The sequence below is a fragment of the Elephantulus edwardii genome, unplaced genomic scaffold, assembly GCF_000299155.1.
Source record: "Elephantulus edwardii isolate Elephantulus edwardi_28Jun2011 unplaced genomic scaffold, EleEdw1.0 scaffold00055, whole genome shotgun sequence".
NCBI classification, from domain to species: domain Eukaryota; kingdom Metazoa; phylum Chordata; class Mammalia; order Macroscelidea; family Macroscelididae; genus Elephantulus; species Elephantulus edwardii.
This window is the reverse complement of record NW_006399805.1, coordinates 3,987,619-4,011,193: the sequence shown is the minus strand read 5'-3', so window position 1 is coordinate 4,011,193 and position 23,575 is coordinate 3,987,619. Positions and strand designations below refer to the sequence as shown.

The window sequence follows — 23,575 nt, the reverse complement described above, 5'->3', positions numbered from 1 at the left end:
AGAGAGAGAGAGAGAGAGTGTGTGTGTGTGTGTGTGTGTGTGTGTATGTGTTAGGCGTAATTCATATGGAAAAAACCCTACACTTATTGCAATCAACTCAGAACAAACTCATAGATGACCCTCCAGCAAGTTTTCGGAGGCTGTAAATTGCACCCCATCTTTCTCTTACAGAGAAGCCGGTTAATTCAAACTGCTTGCTTTTGGGTTGGCAGCACAACTCCTTATACATTGGGCCACCAAAGTTCCCTAATTCATACTGAAAACTATAGGTTTTTTTTATGTTTATCAATAATTGCTTCAAAATTCCTCTTCACATTCAGCAGACAAGGTTGTATCACCTGCAAGACACAGGCTGTTGATGAATCTCCAATTTGATATCACATGCTTCCTCATATAGTGCAACTTGGATTAAAAACACAACAGCTGCTTGACCTACGTCTTTCATGATTTTCAGCCATGTTGTATTCCCTTGCTCTGTCTGAAGAGTTGGGTTTTGGTCTATGATCATGTTCTGCATAAACATAATTAAGTATTCAAGAATTCCAATTCTTCATAAAGTCATCTAGAATTCATTTTAATCTATATATTCAAATGCCTCGACAAAACCTTTATCTGATGTTTTCTGCTTTCAGCAGAGATTTTCGTGACATCAGTAATGGGATTTTCTTTTCTCTTCGGAATCCAGCTTGACTTTCTAGCTGTTCCTTGTCAATATACTAATGCCACCACCTTTAATTACCATCAACAAAATTTTATTTGTGGCATTAGTGATATTTGATAATTTCTGCATTCTGTTGGATCACTTTTCATTTAAATGGGCACAAATATGGCTCTCTTCCAGATAGCTGTTGTCCATATTTCTTAGCCAAACTACAATACGAAGAAATTAAACAATCAACCTGCCAACTACAAAAAAAATGTTTTATTCCATACATATCCATTCATTAAATGCTTAATACAGGCACAGGGCTATGGGAAGGGCAGAAAACAGAATTCAAGGGATATAGTTTCCCCATTCTCTATACTGAACCAGTAATAAAGCATGCATACTGTATCCTCACCAAAAAAAAACCACAAAAATGTCTAATGAATGAATAACCAAGAATCGATCATACAATTCACAGGAGCATGGTATATTCTCAGAAATAAAGGCAATTTTCATTCATTATTTATTTTTTTTCCTGCAAAGATTCCTATTTGCCATGCAAGTAATTTCATTCCCACATAGTTATATTTTCAATTCCCTACACATACTTAATTGTTTTCATCTTAGTATAGGCTAGCTAACTATGTCACTTCTACTTAGCTATGTCAAACTTGCTTCTGCTAAATCTTAATTGCATTTCTAGTTTTCACTGGTCAAATCAAATACATCCTCCTGGCACTCAGAAAATCTAATATAATTTCCAAATTCATTCTCAGTAACTTCATACCAAATAGTAATATCATTCTTCCAATCTCTGAATAAATTATCAGCGGTCCATTTATAACTCATAGACTTATTCTTATCTCCTAGACCGTTTAACCCAATAGATTCAAAAGCAGACAGATGGGAAATGGTCAATACAACTAAGTTACATAAAGGTTTATACTGTTCAAGAATATCATAATATTAATTATCTCAGTTAACTAACTAATGCCACTTGGGTAAAATGTTTTACAACAGAAAAGCAAATGCTATAACATCACTATAGGCTACATATTCAGAATTTGTTCCTATTTACCACTTGCTTAACAAAACAAATGAATGTCAAAAAAATAGGGTTTTTCCCTGCCAAACCATATCCAGCTTTATTAAAGATACTTTCCTACAGTGTCGATACTTTAGGCAGGACAGACGATGTGCAGACAATCATTAACAGGACACAAAAACTCAAAAGTCTTTTAAATCACCTCGGAGACATTCACAAAATAAGCAGCACCTTCTTTAAACGGACGTGTTCCTTTCTCAATGGGTTCATGATTATTAAAGTAAAGGTTTAGGTGGTTGGTTTTGTTGAGTAACGCTGACTCAGAAATGACCCACAGCTGACCCTCCAACAGGTTTTTTCAGAGGTAGTAAATCTCACAAGAGGCGACTGCACCTCTTTCTCCCATAAAGTAGCTGGCAGATTCGAGCAATGTAGCTTAGTGTTGGAAGCTCAACTGTTTACCACTAAGCCACCGTGAGCTTAAGAAGTGTTTCGGTAGGTCAAGTTTAGGTAGTGTTTGTTTGTCACTTTAGGTTGCTCTGAGTCAAGGTGCCGCCCGTTAGCACGGGTCTTACCTGCAGCACGTCTTGGATCTTCATCCACACGTCCGCCATGTCATACAGTTTGACCTCCTCCTGCTGAGTCAGGAAAGGCCCCACGGTCTGCTGCAGGTAGCCCAGGACCACGGAGTGCGCAGTGGCCACCGCGTTGAACTTGTCAAACAGCAATTCCAGCAGTTCAAGGAGCAGCCTAGTGGTAAAAGCAACAGCAATAATAAGAAATAAAATTTACACACTCACACGCATATCAAAGTGTTTACACTGGGCTCCAAAGAGCAGAGAAATACTGACGTCAAATGATAAAGACCATGATCTGAAGTCTTTGCTTAAAAGGAGATTTGATTTCAAGCAGCTGTATTTCAAGCAGCTGTAGAATCTATGCAACTTGCCTTATCTTGCCTGAGTCTCAATTTACTGCTTTTAAAATTAGAATTCTTTAAAACATTTAAATCCAACTGTAAAGAACCTAGACCAGCAATAGTTAACCAATCAACATGTTCCTTGTTTAACATATTTCAATGATTACAATACTACTTCGCCATAATCGCTTGAGAGTTTCGTCAAGGAATTCAGACACATTTTCCAACAACAGGGCAGACGTTACACAGACCATCCTATCTCTTTACAATGCCTTGGGCACAATGGTCAAGACAGTAAACTCTTAGTTATAAATCGGTCCTTACTACTGTCCAAAGGCTGAAGCTGACTGGAAAAAGTGAACACATGCCAATTTCTCCACAGGGAACACCTCCGTTATCTCATTCATCACAGTCAGATATGCTGCACACAGACAATTACATCAGCTTTTACAAACTCAAGGACATAAAGTGAGGTTGCAAGGGAGCTGAGACAAGAACAAAAGCTGGCTTCCTTGTCTGTGCATTTAGCCCCCGATTCGCTCACAGTTCTAGGATGTAGATATGTATATCAAGATAGCACAGAGCTTTATGCCACAGAAGCAAAGTAATCCTTCAACCACTGAGCCTTCCAGCATCACTGATCATCCATCTGGAATCATCCTTTTCCTCCGATCTTACACCTTTAAGGACCTTAGAAGACCTGGTGGTGCAACAATTAAGCACTGGTTGTTAATGAAAACGTGGTGGAATACACCAACAATTCAAGATCTAGCAGTTTGCTTCAGTATGAACTGATACAGTTGTTGTTGTTGTATACCATCAAGTTGGAATCACCGACAGCTGACCCTCTGGCACATTTTCAGAGGCAGTTAACTGCACTGAAGGAGAATGCCCATCCATCCTCCTTTCATGGAGCAGCTAGTAGATTAGAACCCCGTGCCTTTGGGATTGCAGCACAGCTTCTTACCACTAGGCCACCAGAGCTCCCTCGAGTATTGACTACAGACCTGAAAATTCTATGGGCAAGTCTGCACAGTCCTTCAGGGTCTTCATGACCAAGTTCACCTTAGAATCAGGGAGTTTAGTTTCTTGGTACATGTTTTTGCATTTCTTTGTACATGATTTCAATGTTTTACCTCCTGCCTCCATGATTCATTTTTCAGTGTAGCTGCAGCAAGCACCTTTGTGTACTATAGAGAACTTAGGATAGTGAACAGCAAACATATGCTGAACAAATTTAATATGTATATAATGAAATCTAGAAAAGCTTCGAATGTGTATTTATTGTATGTTTGTGGCTCTTCAGTCACAGTTCCTAAATAAATGCATACGCCAATGAAAAAGTAGGAAATGTGGTGTCAGAAATCTTGAAAATTGCACTTAAAGCCATTGCATTAGCTGCCGCTGGGGGTACGGTTTTACAAATCATCAACAGCTGTTGGACCAATATAAGTGTGCGCTTTCTACACTGTGAAAGACGTGGTGAAGAGATTGTGGCAATGCTGTGAAGAGACTGTAGCACGGTGTAACCAGAGGAACCCTAGAGACAGAGCCATAGTTAAAGAATTTGCCCAGTAGATGACTGAAGGAAAAGCTGACTTGTAACTGATCTAAGATAAAGTTTGCTGGATGACTGTGGAAACAAGAGGTGCATTTGTGCTGCTGAACTAAGCCTGGACCTTCCCTAATTGAGGAATTGTGATTTGATAATCTGGCTAGGAAATGCTGGACAAAACCTGGACTAACACTGTGTGATATTATTTGTCTTCCTCCACACCCCAACCTATAACCCTAAAAAAGCCCACAACTGTGAGTAAAGTCTGTGAGTCAATTTGCAATGAGCATCGGACTCAATGATCCATAGAAATAGGTATAGGTGTACGTGGGGTGGCGTTTCTTACCACGTATCTATTTGTTTGGTACTGTGGATGCTATTGGTGTACTGGATGCTATTAGAAAGTGGGTAGAAGTCAGAGTCAGCTTCGCCCATGTTACCACCACTCCTTATATAGGAAACCATGAGAGCTTGTCAGCAGTGACAATTAACAAGGTTTAACCACCATAAATAAGAAGTTATAGCCATAATCTCATAAAAATGTAAAGCATATTATCTATTCCTATGGCTTCTTTACTGCCCAATTAATGTAATTAGTGTATCCATGCGACAGCTCATAACTGCCTTATGACAAAACTCTAATATCCAGTTGACACTGTAATTCAGCTGAGCCAGAATCAACAGAAATATCTAAAGTACTCCCAGGTGAGACCATGTGTAATCTAAAAGTTACACATCGTCTCTGTAAATGGGACTCATTCGACCCCTCTGAATGACATTTTTAGTTTTCTGGTCTCATAAGGGTCAGTTCATATGTATACTAACCTATGTTTAAGCCACTGCTCTTTCTTCACATGTGTTTCTGTGGGCCACCCAAAGAATCAACAGAAGAAGAGACCTAACAGCAGAAATAGTTAATCCAGAGAGCAAATAATCTGTATGAAATTGGTATCTGGCACCACACAGCACTAATAGCTAATCACGTGAAGGTTCTACGTTCCAAATTAAGATTTAGACTGAGTCTGTAAAGCCTGTGCTCCCCAAATATCAATTCATAGACCATAATTTATTTTTCAATAGCATATAGCAAACAAAGAAAAATAATACAATATACTCATTTCTCACAAAGGTAAATTTATTTAAGTGTTTATTCTTCAAACTCTCCTGGTAGGAAAATTGTAGTCATTTCCTGCCATAATGACAGTTATGTCGCCAAATACCCTTACCTGACACAATTACAACTTCGTAACTTCATCTTGTACTCTTAATGGGTTTTGGCTTCTTTTTGCTCCATGACACTCAGACACCTGGGGTACCCTCAGATGGGTCGCAACTTCTCAGTGGTGTGAAGTCCCAGGTACAGTGCAAACCAGTAGGAATGCAGAACATGCAGAGACCATTGAGCTCCATCCGTGACCACACAGCTTGACACTCAACACCAACATCAAGCATGTAAAACAGAGCGGGTCCACCCCAGAGTGGCATTCCACTTAGAAAAGAGGCTGATGGGGAACCGAATTTTAAGACAGAGCCTTAAGTATCTAATAGACTCCCATAAATAATAACAACAACAGCTGTCCTGGAAACACTCCTTACTGATGCTGACTCCATGTATGAAAGAGTAAAATGACGCTCCAAAGGGCCTTCAATGGTTGATTGTATGGACTGTTGGGTCTTTCTTCCTGTGGAACCCATTAGCACCATGGACAGAGTAATCTTTCAGTAAAATGTTAATGCCAATCCTGGAGGCTCACAGCCACGACAGGGCCATTCCTACTGTGTGGCAATGCCAGCCAACTGACAGATAAGCCAAAAGTGCACTATCCATTCTGCAGCATATTACTCAGCCAGTAGAAAAACAGATATATGTCATCTAGCAGGGATGAACCCTGAAATATTATACAAAAGCACCTGTGTGATCCTATTTACATGAAAGAAACAGAACAGGCGACTGTATAGACAGAAAGCACATGAGCAGGAAGAAAGAGGTAGGAGCTTACAGGTAACAAATATGTGGTTTCTTTGATGGACACTAAAATGTTCTGGAATTAGAAAATAGTCACACAACCCTGTGAACATGCTAAGACTACAGACTTCAAATCGGTGCACTGCGTACTGAGTGAACCAAACCTCAACACAGCTATTACCGACAGCATTCAGGGAGCTCTGACTCATGCAAGACTGAAAAGGGAACCAGGTGTCTCAAAAATTAAAGAAAGTACTGAGAAATCCTTAAAATCAAGGGCGCTGAAACTCTGTCTCATATACTTTGATACTTTGGACGTGCTGCCAGGAAGGACCGGCCTTAAAAAAAAGATATCATGCTGGGACAGGAAGAAGGTCAGAGAGGAACATCCTCGGCAAGACAGTGACGGCACCTATCAGAGATGGAGAAGATGGCACAGGAGCAAACCGGTTCAGACCTGCTCTTCACAGGGTTGCCGTTAGTCCTAGTCAACTTGATGGCCTCTGACAACAACAGCAGTTCTTTTGCATTTTTCCACCAGCGGGCACTAAGTTTTCTCTTTAAAAGGGTGGGTCGGGGGAGGTCACCGGTTGCTTGCTTATGGATCCCTGGTGTCTCTGTATGCAGTATGTCACCCTGATAACAACGACAACAACAAGATCACTGGGTTTAATCCACCAGACACTCAGATGAACAGTCCTTTGTGAACACTCACAGCCTTGGAAACCGAATGAAGAGTCATTATCAGTAAGAAGGGATCCAAGAGCAGCGAGTGTGTGTGTTACTTGGTTTCCCTTCTTATATTTAGTATAACTTGCATTATCTCCCTACTTGGACATTCAAACATTTAGTTATGGCAAAAATCTCTCCACTTCTCTGAGGGTCCTAACTGGTAAAAATGAGTGAATGGAGGTTCTAGAAGCTTCTGAGCTGCCAAAGGCTCAAATTAGAAAAGTGATAGAGCCCCAAGAGGAGACCAAAGGAAATATCCCAGACACAAGAGGGTGGGATCCAACGTGGGCAGTGCTGAAAATGGTCATCCTACCAGAGAGAGAAAAAAAGTAGAAATTGAGGAGGAGATGTCGGATTAAGATGGAGAGGTATGAAGATTAAGTGTTATGTCCTTGGGTACTTGGAGACTCGAGTCCAGAGCTCAGGAGAGAGACCCACACTGGAAATCTTAACAGTGGTAAATATCTGAAAGGAGAGGGTCGCTCAGGGATGCTACGCAGACTAAGCAGAGCAAGGTTCACAGGCAACTCTCCAGGAGACAGTAGAATCCGGCAGCGGGTGAGGAAGCCACTGGGGAAAGATGGAATCTGTAAAGAAAGATCTAAACACCCCAGGAGAGGATCCACAAGGGTCAGGTAAGGTAAAGGCAGAAGCTGCCCAGGGAGAGGTCCCTGTGCCACAGGCAAGCCTGGCAGCATTGGAGGAGTGGAAGGTGAGCTCAGCAGAGACGAGGGACAGCAGACAATGGAAAAGGAAGCTCAAGTCAACACTGTACTTTTCACAGGCACATCACTCCTCACCAGCAGAGCCACCTGCTATAAACAAGGCAACTCCTCTGTTTATCAAAGAGTAAGAGATGAGGGATCACTGGCATCAACAGGACAGAAAGCAGCACGAGTCCAGCCAGTTCAAAGCTAACAGAAATCACCTGAAATATGCTGTTAATATTCATGGACACACTTCACTGCGTACCACATGCCACAGTGAGGAAGTACACATCGGCCTTTGGTGGCAGACACACAAAGACCACCGACTCACATACTCCTACATCCCATTGCTCCCCAAACACTGAAGAAATAACAGAAGCCAGAAACATGACCAGGGCGTCAGCTCAGGGGTCTAAAGAATGGGAGGAGGAGCAGGGGTTTCACTGCTGACCTAGAAGACAAAAGAGCAAGCAGGGTTGTTAAATTACTCAATGATCCTTTAAATGGATTGAATTAGAAAAGACTCTTACAGGAAAAGGCCCAAGAACCTTGGAGATGAGAATTTCAATTCACTGTAATTCCTACAATTCAGAGTATATATATCTCATTTAAGAATATATATATATATATATATATATCTCACAGCGACACATAAACACACACCCCCACTGGACAGTTCTAGGATCGCATAACTGGCAATAACATAAAAGCTGTGCTGCAATCCTGAAGGCACATGGTTCAAGGCCACCAGGTGCTCCACGAAAGAAGGATGGCTAATCTCCTCCCATGCAATTAACTTCTTTTAAAAACCCACTAGACAGTCAGCTATAGGTTGGTTCCAACTCTACGGTAAACAACAACAACATATATCTCACACAGATCCATATACACACACCCATAATGGACAGTTCTAGAGTCACATAATTGACAATAACATAAAATAGAGCATCATCTTTGGTAAAATATGAACCCTAGAATGCATGTGTATACCAGGTACATAAACCAATGGCATTAGAAATACAGATTTCCATTTTCAGAAACAAACCCACCGCTGTCAGATCTGTTCAGGTTGGCAGCGGCCCCAGAGGACAGAGTAGAGCTGCCCCCTAGGGTTTCCAAAGCGGCAAAAACTTGAGAGAATCAGACTGCTACTTTCTCTCATGGTGGGTTCAAACCACTGACCTTGTGACTCACAGTGAGAATGCTTTAATTACTGCACTACCAGGTATCCTGACATTTCAATATTAAGTCCAATTAAATAGCCATGGGACTTTTAATACATCAAGAGACCTCTCTGACTCTTGACTTCCTCAATTAAAAATTGTAAGAATTAAATACCAAAATGTTAGGGACTGCATACTAAAAAGAAAACAACTAAAAGTAAAACTAATATGTTGTGTTCAGTATCTTCAACAGTTGCTCTGCAGAGTGAAGAAAAGGGAGACGAGAGAGCTTCTGACGGGCACTTCACGGCCGTGTTTACTCCCCTCATTTAGGCCATATCCTCCCTCCCTCAGACACTGACAATGTGCTCCACTTCTCTATCCTCCAGTCCCTCTCGTCTGTAAACTCAAGGAGGGTAAGAACTGCGGTCACTGTATTCCAGTATTTATCATGTTATTGCTCTGTGCTTGGAGTCAGAATCGCTTCACAGCTGACCCTCCAGCCAGTTATCAGAGGCAGTAATGGCACGAGAGGAGACTGCCCACTCTTCTCCCACAGAGCAGCCAGGGCGTTCTAACTGCGTGCCTTTGGAATTCCAGCACAGCTTCTTACCACCAGGCCACCAGGGTGCCCAAGTCAGATCAATATTTGTAGAATAAAAGCAGGAGAATTGTGGCCTGCTTACAAAGTAGCTGTGAGGAATGAGGTTGTTGTTGTTAAGTGCTGTCAAGTCATAGACGATTCATAGAGACCCTATGAACAAAAGACCTGAACACTGTTCATAGAGTTTCCGGGTGGCAAGGCATTTCGGAAGTGGATGTCACTCCTGCTTCCACTGTTTTAGTCGGGAAGCTCCACCAAACACTGTTCCCCATGGGTAACCATTATCACATTTGACACATGAGTGTCACAATATTTAGCACCACAGCAACCATATTCCTCACTTTATTAATAAAAACCCACAGTAAGACACTCTATGCAACTAGCCTCTCAAGAAGGTAACCCGCTCAGCTGAGACTTGGGACCCCCAAAGGAACTGAGAACTACTATGCAGAGCTCACTTCAACAAGATGACAATAAAATTGATTTCATGACGCAAAGAGAAGTACATTTGGATGAAAAAGAAATGTTTATCCTTTGACTGTACATCCCATGATCTGGCATGCTCTACAGAAAGCCTTCTACAGGTACAAGTAAATGGTTATTTATTTGCCCAGGTTTTTCACTAACTTCCTATCTCAGAAGCTGTCCCTATCTCATCTTCAAGTGCTTCCTTTAGGGAGGACAGAATAGGGGACGACGGAGGCAGAGGAAGAAAATGTTAAAAAACAAAGTTGCATAAGGCAAGGAGTGCCGGGGTGTAAAGCTGCATCATCAAGCTGTGAAAAACTGCTTGATATTTAAGGTGAGATAAGACTATCTGAATCTATATTTAACATCCAGGGAACCTTGAATTAGTCATTTGGCTGGAAAACCTATGTTGGCAGCCAAGAAGCTGCCTTACTTGGTCACGAAGCAAAGATACCCAACAAGGTAGAAAAGCAGCTCATCTGCTGAAACTTAATAGTGAGGTTCTAAATCCCCCTAACAAAGGTAGTGACCACAGAAAACCTCCTTGCTGTCTATGTTTGAAATGGTAGGGAAATGTGTGAGAAATTAAAAAGAAATTGATCAATGATTTCACAGCACAATGGTTCCTATTGCTTAAGTGCAGTTTCTCACTACGCTCAGCTAAGCTGGTATCAGCAGGGCAAAGACCCCATTCTGTCTTCAAGGTTATCCGACAGCTACCTCTAACGGGGTGTGGATCAGTTTCACCACTTATTACTAATAATGATCTTCATGTAAAAAGACGTTACTATTTGAAGAATGCTGACTAATTCGCCATCTGCACTATGAAAAGAACAGGAAAATAATTATTAGCCATATAAAAGGAAGCACAGTAAAAATAAGACGCAGACTTGGCAGGACCCTGGCTCCAGTCACTTCCGCCCCTGTCAGTTTGGCCTCAGTTCCTGAATTCGGGTGAGACAGCCTCTGACAAACCTCCAACTCTGAAGTTTGTCAAGTTCATGACTAAAATTAGGGGGTGAGGGTGGGGAGGGTCTCTTTCTTGAATTAATATATTAGAATCATTCTTCAAAAATCTTTCTCCTCTTATAACAATGTGTGATCAGATCAGAACATGAGGAAAAAAGATCTATTCATCTACTTTCAGGGATAAACCATGGTTGGTAAGTGAATTTTCTTAGCTTGTGACCAGGCTAGTTACCATCTGGGTGATTCTGACCCAGGTGGCCCCATGTGTCTCACAGAAGGACTGTGCTCCATAGGGTTTCAATGGTTAAATGTTTAGGAACAGATCACCAAGGAACCTCTTGGGGGAACCGAACCTCCCACCTTTCAGTTAGTAACTGAGTGTGTTAACCATCTGCACCAACCAGATACTCTTCTAAATACGTAATTGAATATTACTCTTAAGCACGTAAAATCTCCAGATGAATGGTTTCCGTAGCTAAGTTAGCTCCCTTCTCCAGTGAGCAAACCTAGGAGCCAAGGCCTCTATTGCTGCAGACCACGCTTCTTAACGTGATCACTCATCTCTGAGAGACCTGGGGGAGGACAATGGATGTGTCGGTGCAAATCTATGGAATTCCCTTCTCTCCAGGGAAAAGAAAGACAGGCTCAGGGAATGAATTAGGAGTATCATCTTTATATAAGCCAGAAAGCAAACTTACATGATAGAAAGGGCCTCCTCCTAATTTTCATTCCACTGCCAATGAGCTTTGTGAACTGTCAAATCACGTCAGCATTCACACTGCCCTGGGTAGGTCTGGGATTAATAGTAATGCCCCTACCTGGGACGAGGCCAGCAGTGAGGCGCACTCAGGTGAGATGCCAGATGGCAGGCTGCTTTGCAAAGCATAAATGTTACAAAGCTGTAAAGGTGATGTCTGAGATGCAGTGAGCAGTGTTCTCAAACTTGAGGATGCTTCAGATTCCTGTGGAGGCTTGTTTGGCCTGAGGTTCACTGCCCACTCCCCAAAGCCCCCGCAGTGATTAATTTGCATTTCTAACTCTGAAGGGACATATTGGACTATTGATCCTTAGTGTCTGCTGTGACTAGAACTGAGATGAAAATTGTTTAAATATGCCTTTTCTTAAATAATTTATTTTAACTGAGATTTTAGTGAAAGTTTACAGAAAAGTTGGGTTTTCTTTCATTCATTGTTGTACATTTTCCCCTTCCATACCCCCTTCAGTTTGTTGTTGTTATGTGCCATCGAGTTGTCTGCGACTCATAGCGACCCTATGTACAAGAGCTCTAAACGCTGTTCTATCCTGTGCCAACTTAGCCATCCCAAATGCACTTATTCCCACCACTCCAGTCACAGAATCAATCCATTCATCAAAGGTCTTCCTCTCCTTCGCCGCCCCTCCACTCCGCCAAAAATGATGTCCCTCTCCAAGGAACAGTCCCTCCTTGCAACATGCCAGAAGTATGTCAAATGAAGCTTCAGAATCCCTGACTCCAAGGAGCATTTCGGCTTCACCTTTTCCAGAACAAACTTGTTTGTTCTCCTAGCAGTCCATGGTATATTCAACACTCTTCTCCAGCACCACAGCTCAAAGGCATCAATTTTCTTTCTATCAACCCTATTCACTGTCCAACCTTCTGATGCATAGCACGTAAGTGGGAAGACTATAGCCCGGATCAGGCACACCTTAGTCTCCAGCCTGACATTGTTGCTCTTTAGTACTCTTGAGAGGTCCCTCACAGCTGACTTTCCCAATGCAATTCATCTCTTGATTTCCTGGCTGCTGTTACCAAGAGCGTTGACTGTGGTGCCAAGTAAACGAAAACTGTTAACTATCTCAATCTCTTCACTATCCATACTGATGCTGCCAATTGGACCAGTGGTGAGAATCTTTGTTTTCTTGATGTTGAGCTTCAATTCATATAGGAGGCTGCAGTCCTTGACCTTCTGCAGCAAGGGCTTCAGGTCCTCCTCAGTTTCAGCAAGCAGGGTTGTGTCATCTGCATAGTGCAGGTTGTTGTTGATTCTTCCACCAATCCTGATGCCACATTCCTCCTCGTACAGCCCAGCATCTCAGATGATCTGTTCTGCATACAGATTGAAAAGGTATGGAGACAGAATACATCCCTGATGGACCCCCTTCTTGATTTTGAACCATGTAGTGTCTCACTTTACTTTTTTAAAAAAATATTCATTCATTGTTGCACAATGACCTCCCTCTCCCCTGCCCTCCAGTCCTCTTTGTGTCTTTTTTTTTTTTTTATTTAACATCCAACAAACTTCTTGGGCATTTATACTCTGTGTGTGGGACTAATTTATATTGTGACTCTCCATCTTCTACAAACTCTGAGAGCAATCGGATGAGAGCATGTGGCAAGGGATGTGTTAGGAGCTGGAGGACCATGAGTGACAGGCAGCTCTGCTGAGATGGACACGCCAGTGCCTTCACCAGCGCTGACACCACCCCAAACAATCACCAAGGTCAAGTTTCACTCCGCACAAACAGGCTTTTGATTATTTGCTTTTGCAATGAAAAAAAAATTGTAAATTAGCACATGGAATATCTTTTGTACTAAGATGCCAATAGAAGGCATCACAGTCTAGGCCTGCAAGACTCTGGGTTTGGGGTGTCTGAAACCATTAGGGAGACATAATGTGAAGATTGTTGTTGTTTAGTGCCGTCAAGTCGCAGGCCACTCATACCAACCCTATGAAGGAGAGTCCTCAACGCTTGAGTGTCTTTCATCCTCTCTCCAGGTTCATAGGGTTTTCCGGAGGCAAGCTATTATGGAAGTGGACACCACTCCTCTTTCCAAGCTAATATGAAGATTAGGAAGAAATAATGTGAAGACGGTACAGGATCAGGCAGTGTCTGGATCGACTATGCCCAAGGTAGCTATGAGTGGCCGCCAACTCTGAAGCACCTCCTAACACCACCACGCAGCAGAAAGGATGCTGGTGTGGGGATGATGGTAAGAGGGTGGGTGCCTGAAATATGCAAGATCTCTTGGCCACTCAGCTAAGGATCCTTTCTCTACGGATGATAACCAAAGAATACGCAAACAGCGCTGTACAACTTCAAGCTTGCAGCACCACTAACACCACTACCATTACTCAGTTACCTTATGTGAAGCTAGAAGAGGCCTGGTGGCACGGTGGTTAAGTGTTAAGTTAGCAACCGAGTGACTGGCAGTAGAAAATAACCAGCTGCTCTGTAGGGCAAATACGTGGCCTTGGAAATCCTACAAAGCCATTCTAACACGTTCTCTGAGTCAGAACCAACTTGACAAGAATGGTGTTCTGCCTGCTTTTATTGTGGGGATACTGTCAATTAACGTACTGAAGACTCTCTAGAAAGCGCATAGATTTGGGGGCAATGCCATCTTCTACGGTAATGAACTCTACGTTTTAGTTAACAATTAGAGTAGTAAGTCCCATAAGTAAAGAATTAATTCCTTCCATTTGTTCTAAAAATATTTCTGCAAAGCTGCAGGGAATAGCTATATCCTGGTTGAAGAATAGTGGAATTTCTCTAGATATATGTCCCTGTTCATCCTATTCATACCCTTCTGTATTTAATAGTCGGGTGTATTTAAAGCATGTTCTCACTGATACGTGTAATCAAAAGTAGAGATTTAATCAAATGGAATCATAATCACTGAAGTTAAATTTACTTGCTTCCCGCTTGCTCTGATTCGAATTAACTCCTCATCTAAATTGCATCGAGGCCCTTCCTGATTCCGAGCATGTCCAGGTGCGACACGCAGTGCTTGGGAATGGCTACAGGAAGCCACAAGGACGCACGCTTGACCTTGCTTCAAAGCTGCTCTCAAATGACTTCTCTGCAAACGGAAATGACCAATTCCACAAAGCCCTGCATTTCTGATACTTTGGAGAAGAGGAGCTAATGTAGAAAGAAGAGATGAAAGGAAATTCCACTTATTTGAAAAAGAAACACAGGCTTGACTCAAGTGACAGGTTTACGAGGAATCACGGGGGCGTTTTCCTTTCATCCCCTTTTCCACAAACACGGCACTTCACTACACAACTAACCTGGGGCCCCGCGGACTTGCTCACAGGTAGAAGCACGTTATATGAACACCTTCCCCCATCGCCCACCCTCATACTGAGTTCTCTTCTACAAAAAAAGGAAGGTACATTTTTTCCCCCAAGTTTTCAGAACAACACATCACTGTATTTCTCCAAATCTACAGCCATCAGGACTGAAAACTAGGAAACAAAACGTTTTAGGAAATGAGGCAGATACTAACCTTGAAAATAACTGACTGCAAAGCAGATGAGTCAGAGCCGGAATTATGCAGAAAGCGTGGAGCACACACTAACAACCGACTTCGGGTCTGACACACGGGGGCAGGAATAGAGGAGTAGGTACTATTTTCATGACAAGATTACAGAAAAAGAGATGCTTAGTAAAGTGGACTGTGAACTGTGGACTTGTATAACAATGAAAAATAATTTTTTTTCTTTTCAAAGAGAAAAACAAACTGAGAGGAGGGGTGGGCAGGGAGGAAAATGTGCAACAATGAATGAATGGGGGAAAATGGAAAGAATATGCCGTAAAAAAAAAAAAAAATATATATATGTGTGTGTGTGTGTGTGTGTGTGTGTGTGTACTGCATTAAAAAATCATTAATATTTTTTTTAAAAGGGAGGAAAACCAAACCAAAACAGGGTATTCAGTCCAACAGACTGAAGTACAGGTTACAACTGTTTAAATATGGTGTGTTTAAAGGCCTTAAAGGACTATTCCTTCAGATTCCAAATGTACCAAGGCTCAAATATTAAAAATGAAAATACAGAAATGCCTGGGCAAAGCTAGGAAAATTAATTTACAATCTCAAAGCTAAAAATTCCTCAATTTTGCACAAAACACAGAGGACTACAACAAACTGTTACTAAACATGACTTCACGCAAATACAAGTGTACCTATATGCATCATAAACAAAGTCAAAAGAAATAACTTTGAGATAAAACCGGCACATAATACCAACAAAAGAAATAATATCCTTAATATATAAAGAGCTCTGTAAATAAAGAAATGGACCAGCAAAATAATTTTTAAAAAAGAGTTGTTGACTGAGAAGAAAATACATATTGTTCAAATATTACATTATGAAAATTTCAAATGTTTAAAAAAAATACTATTTCCCAAAGAGAAGAGAGACAGGAAGGGTCAAGATCAGAAGAAAGCCTGAAACAGGGCACCCAGGTGCCTGAAGCCAGCTGGAACCCCATGTCAGCTGACCAGTACTTGTGTAGCAACTAACACTTGTCATTGCTCCTATCTGAGTGGGCACAAGTAAGTGACAAGTGAGTAACAGTAGCTGCAATTTAAGGTCAGAGGCAGGGGCTAGGTCTGATTATCATAGTCTCAAAGGAAGCTCTGCATGGTCAATTCTCCTGGGGACACAGGTACAGAGGACAGTCCAGAAACAGCCTGCACAGATGCTCAGGAGAGAGACTAGACAGGGGCTCAGGGGGCAGCATACAAGCCCTACAGAAACCAGGCTCATATACTCATAGGCAGAAAGTCTCTTGCACTCAACACAGTCATCAAGGACATTTGAAGGGAGGAGTCGTGAGTACTCCCCCTGAAGACACCCAAGGGAAGGGCAGCAGGAGGAGGGAGGGAGACCACAGAAAGTCTCTGGAAAACTGGGCTGCTCTTCCCTATGGACTGACCCAAGGGATAGTCACAGAACAGATGAGAGATGAGACAACGTGCTCATTCTCATACAGCACCAATAACCACGTCGTTGGAACCCAAGCATGTAAAAAAGCGAGGAGTTGGTTTCTACCAAGAATCAAGCTGTATTCTGCCGCATCTTACACAGTGAGGTCAAGCTAAGTGCACAACAGGAAGAACACATGGTGAGCAGTCCAACAACGGGCTCACGCATACACATGATCATGAAAGTGACGGGACAAGGCACTGGTTCGTTCTGCTATACACGGAGTCAGAGCCCACAAACAGCAAGCAGCCTCATCAAAAGAGCCAAGTTACGACAAAATCACTGCAGCCTGTACAACAATAATAAAAGCTAGTTGTTATTTTCAAACAGGAAAAGAGATGCCTCCTGACACCCACCACCCAGATGAGGTCAGGATCTCCTGGTCATCTGCTCTCAAGGTACACTCTGCTCGTCCTCGATACCATGTCACCACAATCACACCTACAGAAAGTTCACGGATAATGCTTTCTCCTCTCTGGACCTTAAACACCATGCAGCTGGGGACTACGGCTATTCTGCTGGAACCTGATCCGAGTAGCTATCAGTACACGTGCACCACTGTCTTCCTTCCTCCACGTGCGCGTGTCAGTCAGGTGGGGACCACACTAGAGGAGGGAGATGAGGTGCTGAGCAAAGCAAACGAGCTCTGCAAGGTCCAAGTTTCCACTCCAGAGTCAGTCACACACAATCACACACACAAAGCGATCAGGAAAAGAGGTTTCATGGATACGATCCAGCTGATGTGCAAAAAGGTATCATACTTTCCAAACACTGAGATTTCGTTTTATGGACATTCATGCCTTATGAAGGCATTTTGGTTTTTTAATTATCTTTTGAGTAAAAGAACTTATTAGGACCGCAAAGCCCTTTCCTTCCTCTCCCAGAATGGCTACTGAAATGATCCAATCACAGGAGGCAGCAGCTGAGCTTTCTCTCTTTGTTAAGGATGTGAAACTACCCTACCCCCTTCTCCCAAAAATAGTTATCCGAGACCCCAGCCCACTTCCCTATCCTGTAGAGAACACCTGTGAGCATCCCCTTCCCCAACTTCCCTATAAGAGAGTATGAAAGCCCCCTCTAACACTTCGTAGGGGCTGGTCTTCTGCTTGAGAGCCAGCCCAGCAGTTTCTGCTCAATAAACTGTCTGTCTGTCTTGGCCTGAACTGGGTTCTGACCTTCCTCAGTGACCATACACAACTTCAATAATAAAAAATAATAATAATAATAATATTTAAGTATTATATTTTATTAAAACAACCTGAGTAACTGAATTTATCCTGAAGTAATAAATTTACTTTTCACTACGACAGTTACAAAATATCAACCACCACCAAACACAACTATTATATTTTCACATAGAACGTGCTTATATAAATAATAAGTACAGTGCGCACAGGAAACTAGCGCTCAGAGGAGTGCTGGATTTGTTAGAAACCATACAGACTGCACGTAAACTGCATAAAATGCAGTCCTTTAGGCATTCAAGTTTCTTTCTTCCCTGTATGAATAGTCCTTCATCACCACAGTGAGAACACATAAAACTCTGCCCTGCCTTTTTAATCAGACCCTTAGTATTGCTTCATTCATGACAGAGGCCAAGGAACATCCCCAGATTCAATCTCCTTCCAAGAGGAAGAGAGCGTTCCAAGCAGCCACTCAGCCCTTCTACCCTCTTCATGACCAACAGTTTTACCACGGGAGGGCGGGCGGCCAGCATCTCCCTGCAACGGCTGTTCTGCCTTCGCTCTTGAACAGGGTCATTTTCAAATAGATGACGGGTCGCTGCCACATGCATGCAATCATCTTCTTTTCTCGCAGTTTTTTATTTCTATATTCTTGACAGGATATCACACCTGTGAGAAGACATCTCTTCCATCTATTCCTCGTGCTTTTCTTATTTGTCAGCCACTAGCGAACTTCTTCCAGTTTCTTTGAAACACAAATGAGAAAACGCTCATGAGCTGGGTCTTGGAAAAGAATCAGCAATTAGGCAGCAGGAGTTGAGAAAAGTGGTTCTGAGCTGCAGAGACAGCGGGCCACCTGGGCCATGGGAACGTGAAGGCATTGCCCACCTTTCTAGGGAAATTATGGGTAGCAGGTGGTTCAGGGAGATTAGCAAGGCACATGGTATCTATACTAATGTTCATCAACTTGGCAACACCCGTAGATGAAATTCTCTGTTCATAGTATCTGGTGGTTTACAGACACCAGGTATATTACTAACATACAGAAAAGAAAAATTATTTCTCTTACAAATAGACAAGAGATCATCTAGGAGGTTGAGGATAAAATAAAATAAATGATTCACCAAACTGATTTTTGAAAACTGGCTTGCAAAAGCACCCTGGCTCTGCACCAAGAGAAAGCGAGCCGGAACCCACTAGCTGGCTCGTTCTACACTTCTAGCAAAACAGCACACAACATTAATTCTCTTTACATAAAGACAAATGCGAGAAGGTCAGCAATACATCATAACCAGAATGTACTTAATAAGATGATGTTGAACAATGAAACTTTTAGAGGAAGTCAAGCACTGGAAGATAGCTTCACAGTAGCATTTATATGCTAATGTGGGAGTAGACGATTTCACTGGAGGGTGGGAAAGGGGTCCATGGTTCATTTTGCTATATTCCAACTATCACAGGAAAAAACATTCTTATCTCATTAGCCATAAGATGCCTTCAAGGAAGAAATAAAACCAACATGAAGCACTGTACTTTCCCACTCTCCTCAAATTGATTCTGACTTAGTGGTAGTGTGGTGGGCTGAGCACTGGGCTGTGAACTGGTCAGTGCTCCAATCCTGCTGGCCGCTCTCTGCTTTGATACAGCTTTGGAAATCCTCCAGGCGGTTCTCCTCTGTCACTGAGGGCAGGAATGGACTCCGCAGCAGAGGGTTAGTCTTTGGATAATGATAGTTTCCCTGTTCTCCAAAATAACTTCCAACAGCACTGTCTCAGGTAAACTCTGATGAGCACAAAATGCCATGTAAGCTTCAAGGGACAATTTCACAACATCCCATCTAAATTTCAAAACCTCTTGAAGCTACACAGTTTTCCTAACTTACCAAAGTTTACAAGGAAGTTAATTTTGGCAAAATAGAGCATTTGATAGCACATGAAGTCTAGATTTCCTTCTTGACTTGACAGACACAGTGACTGGGGACTGGCTCAGTATCACCAACCCAGCCCAGGAATTTAACAGCATTCCTGCAAAAGTGCCTCATCCCCAAATCCTGGCTTTCTCCATAATATTATCTGGTAAGAAATGGGGTCTAGTCCAAAATCTCTACATTGTGCGGCTTATGAAACGGCTTCGTGTTACAAAGGCGAAAGCAAGGCCACCAGCTCATTCACTTGCGAGTGTCCACTATAACCTGCCTGCAGCAGCAGCTTTGTAAAATACTGGGGGAACCTCCTGCCGAGTCATTCCTCACAGAGGAACATTTCTCATTTCCTGGGGCCGTGTGCTGAGTTTCCACTCGGAGTGCTGTAATTTCCACTTGTGAATTCTGGAAGGAGTTTGGGGAATGGAAGAGGAAGAAGTCAAAAGACTGTGAAAGGCACAGCGTTTCTCAGGGTACTGTAATGAGATCTGCAGAAAAGGTATCGATCCATGCCCTTTGGTGTTATTTCCAATATATACTATTGTAATGTTATTTCCCTAAGACAGTTTCGCGTATTCAGTTAGGGGCCCGCAGCAACAGGGCAAGTAACAAACTAGATTTTGCAAGTATTTTTTAGTATAGGATTTTGCTGAAATTGAGACACAAGGCAAAAAAAAAAAAGAGGGGAAAAGTCAAAATGAAACTTTTCCTTAGCCTGCCTCTCTGGATCAGAACACGAGCAATGAAAGAACATCTGAGGTGGGGAAGGAACTAGTAATCAAAAACACACACTTCCACACACCATCACTGCAGGGTGCTGCCGAGTCCCACCTGAAGCGTAGTGAGTGACTCTGGGCACAACAGAAGGACATACTGCCTGGTCACTTGCCATCCTCACTGCCACATTCCAGCTCATTGCTGCAGCCACTTTGTCAACCCTTCCTACTGACGATCTTTCTTCTTCAAACTCACCTTCTGCTTACCAAGTACAACGTTCCCTTCACCAAGGTGGCTGTTGTCATTAAGAGTCATCAAGTGTGACTCCTGGCAGCCCTATGAACATTGGACCTGAGCCCTGTCCTGTTCGGCGCCAACCTCATCAACCTCCCGAGCCCACTATTACCGTCACTTTGTCAATCCAGCTCGTTGCGGGTCTTTCTTTCCTTCACTGACCCTCCACCTCTCTAGGCGTGGTACCCTTCTCCAAAGACTAGCTCTTCCTAACAACAGGCCCCGGGCATGTGAGACAAAGTTTCACCGTCCTTGCCCCCAGGGAGCATCCTGTCTGTCCCTCTCCGCTGACGGCAAGCTGAATTCTTGCGTCCTCCCTTCTGAGGAGCGTTCGGGCTGCAGCTCTGCCGTGACGGCATCGTTCGTTCTGCTGACAGCCCGGCGTACAGTCACTAGTCTTCACCAGGACCACACTGGGAGCCACCGACAAGTCTTAGGTCCTTCTTATTCATTACGGAACTTCCGCTTACGTAAGACGCAACTGGAAACACCATGGCTTCAGTCAGCTGCACTTTATTCCTCAGACAGACACTTTGGCTTTTGAATATTTTCAAGAGGTATTCTGTAGCAGATTATACCACAGCAAGAAGGCATTCGTTCTCCTGTCTATTACTTCCACAGGCAACAATTAAGAATGAAAGCTTCAATCTTTTCTATATATCACGATGCTATTTAACAGTACTTTTTTGAAGATTTGTGTTGTCTTTCTTTTTACTTGCTTGCGCGCGCGCGCACACACACACACACACACACACACGCGCGCGGAGCACTCGAGAGCTTAGTTTCTGCTGCCAATTCAGAGGTGCACTGCTTGAATCCACCAGCTGCTCTGCAGGAGAACAGAGATGGGCAGCATCACCTCCCGTGCAATTTACCGTCTCTGAAAACCTGCTGGAGGGTCAGCTATCAGTTAATTCTGTCTTGACGATTCACAACATATACTACAACAACATAAGGTAAGGAGCTGCCCTGCCAACCCAAAGGCATGTGGTTCTAATCCAGCAGCTCCTCCTCAGGAAAAAGACGGGCAACCTCTTCTCATGCAAAGTGAAAATCCACCTGCAGGACAACTCTGAGTTGGTTCCAGTTCAAAGGCACATAACAACAGCAACATAGAACACACATGTGACGGTGTGAAGGTGGGTATCTCTGTCCTCCACTTTCTATGAGTCCCTAATACAAAAGTGGCTTCTGAGTCGCTGAGATGTTAGACGTCATACCTAAGAACGCCAAGGGAGGGTCAGCCACATGTCAGTTCTACTTTGACAACAGTGAGAAAGACATAAAAAACAACTCGACTCAACTCATCATCACGGAGTCAGAAGTAACTCATAGCTGACCCTCCAGCAGGTTTTCAGAGGTTGTAAACCACATAGCAGCAACTAGTGGATTTGAACTGCTTGCCTGGGATTGACAACACAACTATTTTCCCATTAGGCCACCAGAGGTCCCTAATTTAAAAAAAAAATATGTCTAGTCAAAGTGTTTTCACCATCCGAGTTCGTCGGATTCTGCTGTATGGAGCTCTGGTGGTCTAGTGGTAAGATCCTGCGCTGTAATCCCAAAGGCAGACGATTCGAATCTGCCCTGCTGTGCAGGAGAAAACTGGGCGATCTCCTCTCGTTTGATTACAGTCTCTGAAAACCTGCTGAGGGGTCACAAAACTATGAGTTGGCTCCAAGTTGATGGTAAATAACAACAACAGTATCTTAAAAAGCCCTGGTGGCACAGTGGGTAAGCACTTGCCTGTTAACCAAAAGGTCGGTGGGTCCCAGCAGCCTCTCTAAGAGATGTGATAGTCTATAAACAGCTATAGCCCTGGGAACTCCTGTGGGCAGCTCCACTCTGGCCTGCAGGGTCACTAGTAATTAGAATCATAAACGGAGATAACACTGACTTACTTTCCCATTAAAGAAAACAAACAGGAGTTGTGATGAACGTAGACTATAGCACAATTACCTTGGCTGGTTCTCGCCTGTGAGGCCCTCTCCCCTCTGGTAGGCACTGTCGGCAACCTGGGTCGTAGACCGCTTCACAATCTGCTTCAGCTCCTGTTCTAAGCGCTCTGTGATGGCCTTCACTGTCTCGGGAATCTTCCTCAGCTTGGCCAGCGCCTTGATCAGGATGCCCATGAACAGGCTACTGTTCTCCTCGGGGTCCAGCTCCAAATCCTCCTTGATCTCCTGCAGGTTGATCTCCCTCACTGTTAAAGAAGCAAAAGACAGACAGAGAGTTCACTAAGAAATGCAGAAACACAGCAGACGGCTGCACGCTTCAAGGAATCAGAGAAGGCACTTCAATGAAAGCATAAAAATTAGGTTCTATCCAGTACTAATAATCCAAGAAACACAGAAGAGCAGTGACACTCCTGCAATCATCCATCCTAACATATGAATTCGTTCATCTGTCCTAGAGAGGTTGAAACCAAGCTGCTCCCTGGAGGGAAGGATTCTGAAGCTTCATCTCACAAAATGGATATGTGGCCAGGAGGGACCGGTCCTTGGAGAAGGCCATCATGCTTGTAAGGGTGGAGGGACAGCCCAGGAAGGAAGACCTCAGATGAGACGGATTGACTCAGTGACTGGAAAAATGGGCCTGTCTGTTGGGAATGATGAGATGGACTCAGGATAGATGAGGGTACCGAGCTATTGTATACAGTGTCACTATGAGTCACAGGCGACTCAATGGCATACAACAACAACAACAACAATTATGTTAATTACAAAAGGCTGATACATGCTGATATATTACTGGAAATTGTTGTTGTTGTTGTTGTTATGTGCCGTCGAGTCGTTTCCGACTGATAGCGACCCTATGCACAACAGCCCTAAACCCTGCTCTGTCCTGCGCCAACCGCACCGCCTCTGACACACCCATCCCGATTACCCCAGTCACCGAATCAATCCATCTCATAGAGGGTCTTCCTCTCCTG

At 43.2% G+C, this 23,575-nt stretch overlaps 1 protein-coding gene across 1 annotated transcript in view; it reads right to left on the bottom strand.

Annotated features, from left to right (window-relative positions):
* The window catches only part of EXOC4 (exocyst complex component 4), an 877,780-nt gene that overhangs the window by 734,441 nt on the left and 119,764 nt on the right, over nt 1-23,575 (bottom strand). The window contains exons 6-7 of the mRNA XM_006887139.1: nt 22,603-22,846; nt 2,267-2,441 (exon numbers count right to left, since the gene is read on the bottom strand). Of these exons, the coding sequence (XP_006887201.1) occupies nt 2,267-2,441; nt 22,603-22,846 (419 nt within the window). The remainder of the gene's footprint in view (nt 1-2,266; nt 2,442-22,602; nt 22,847-23,575) is intronic.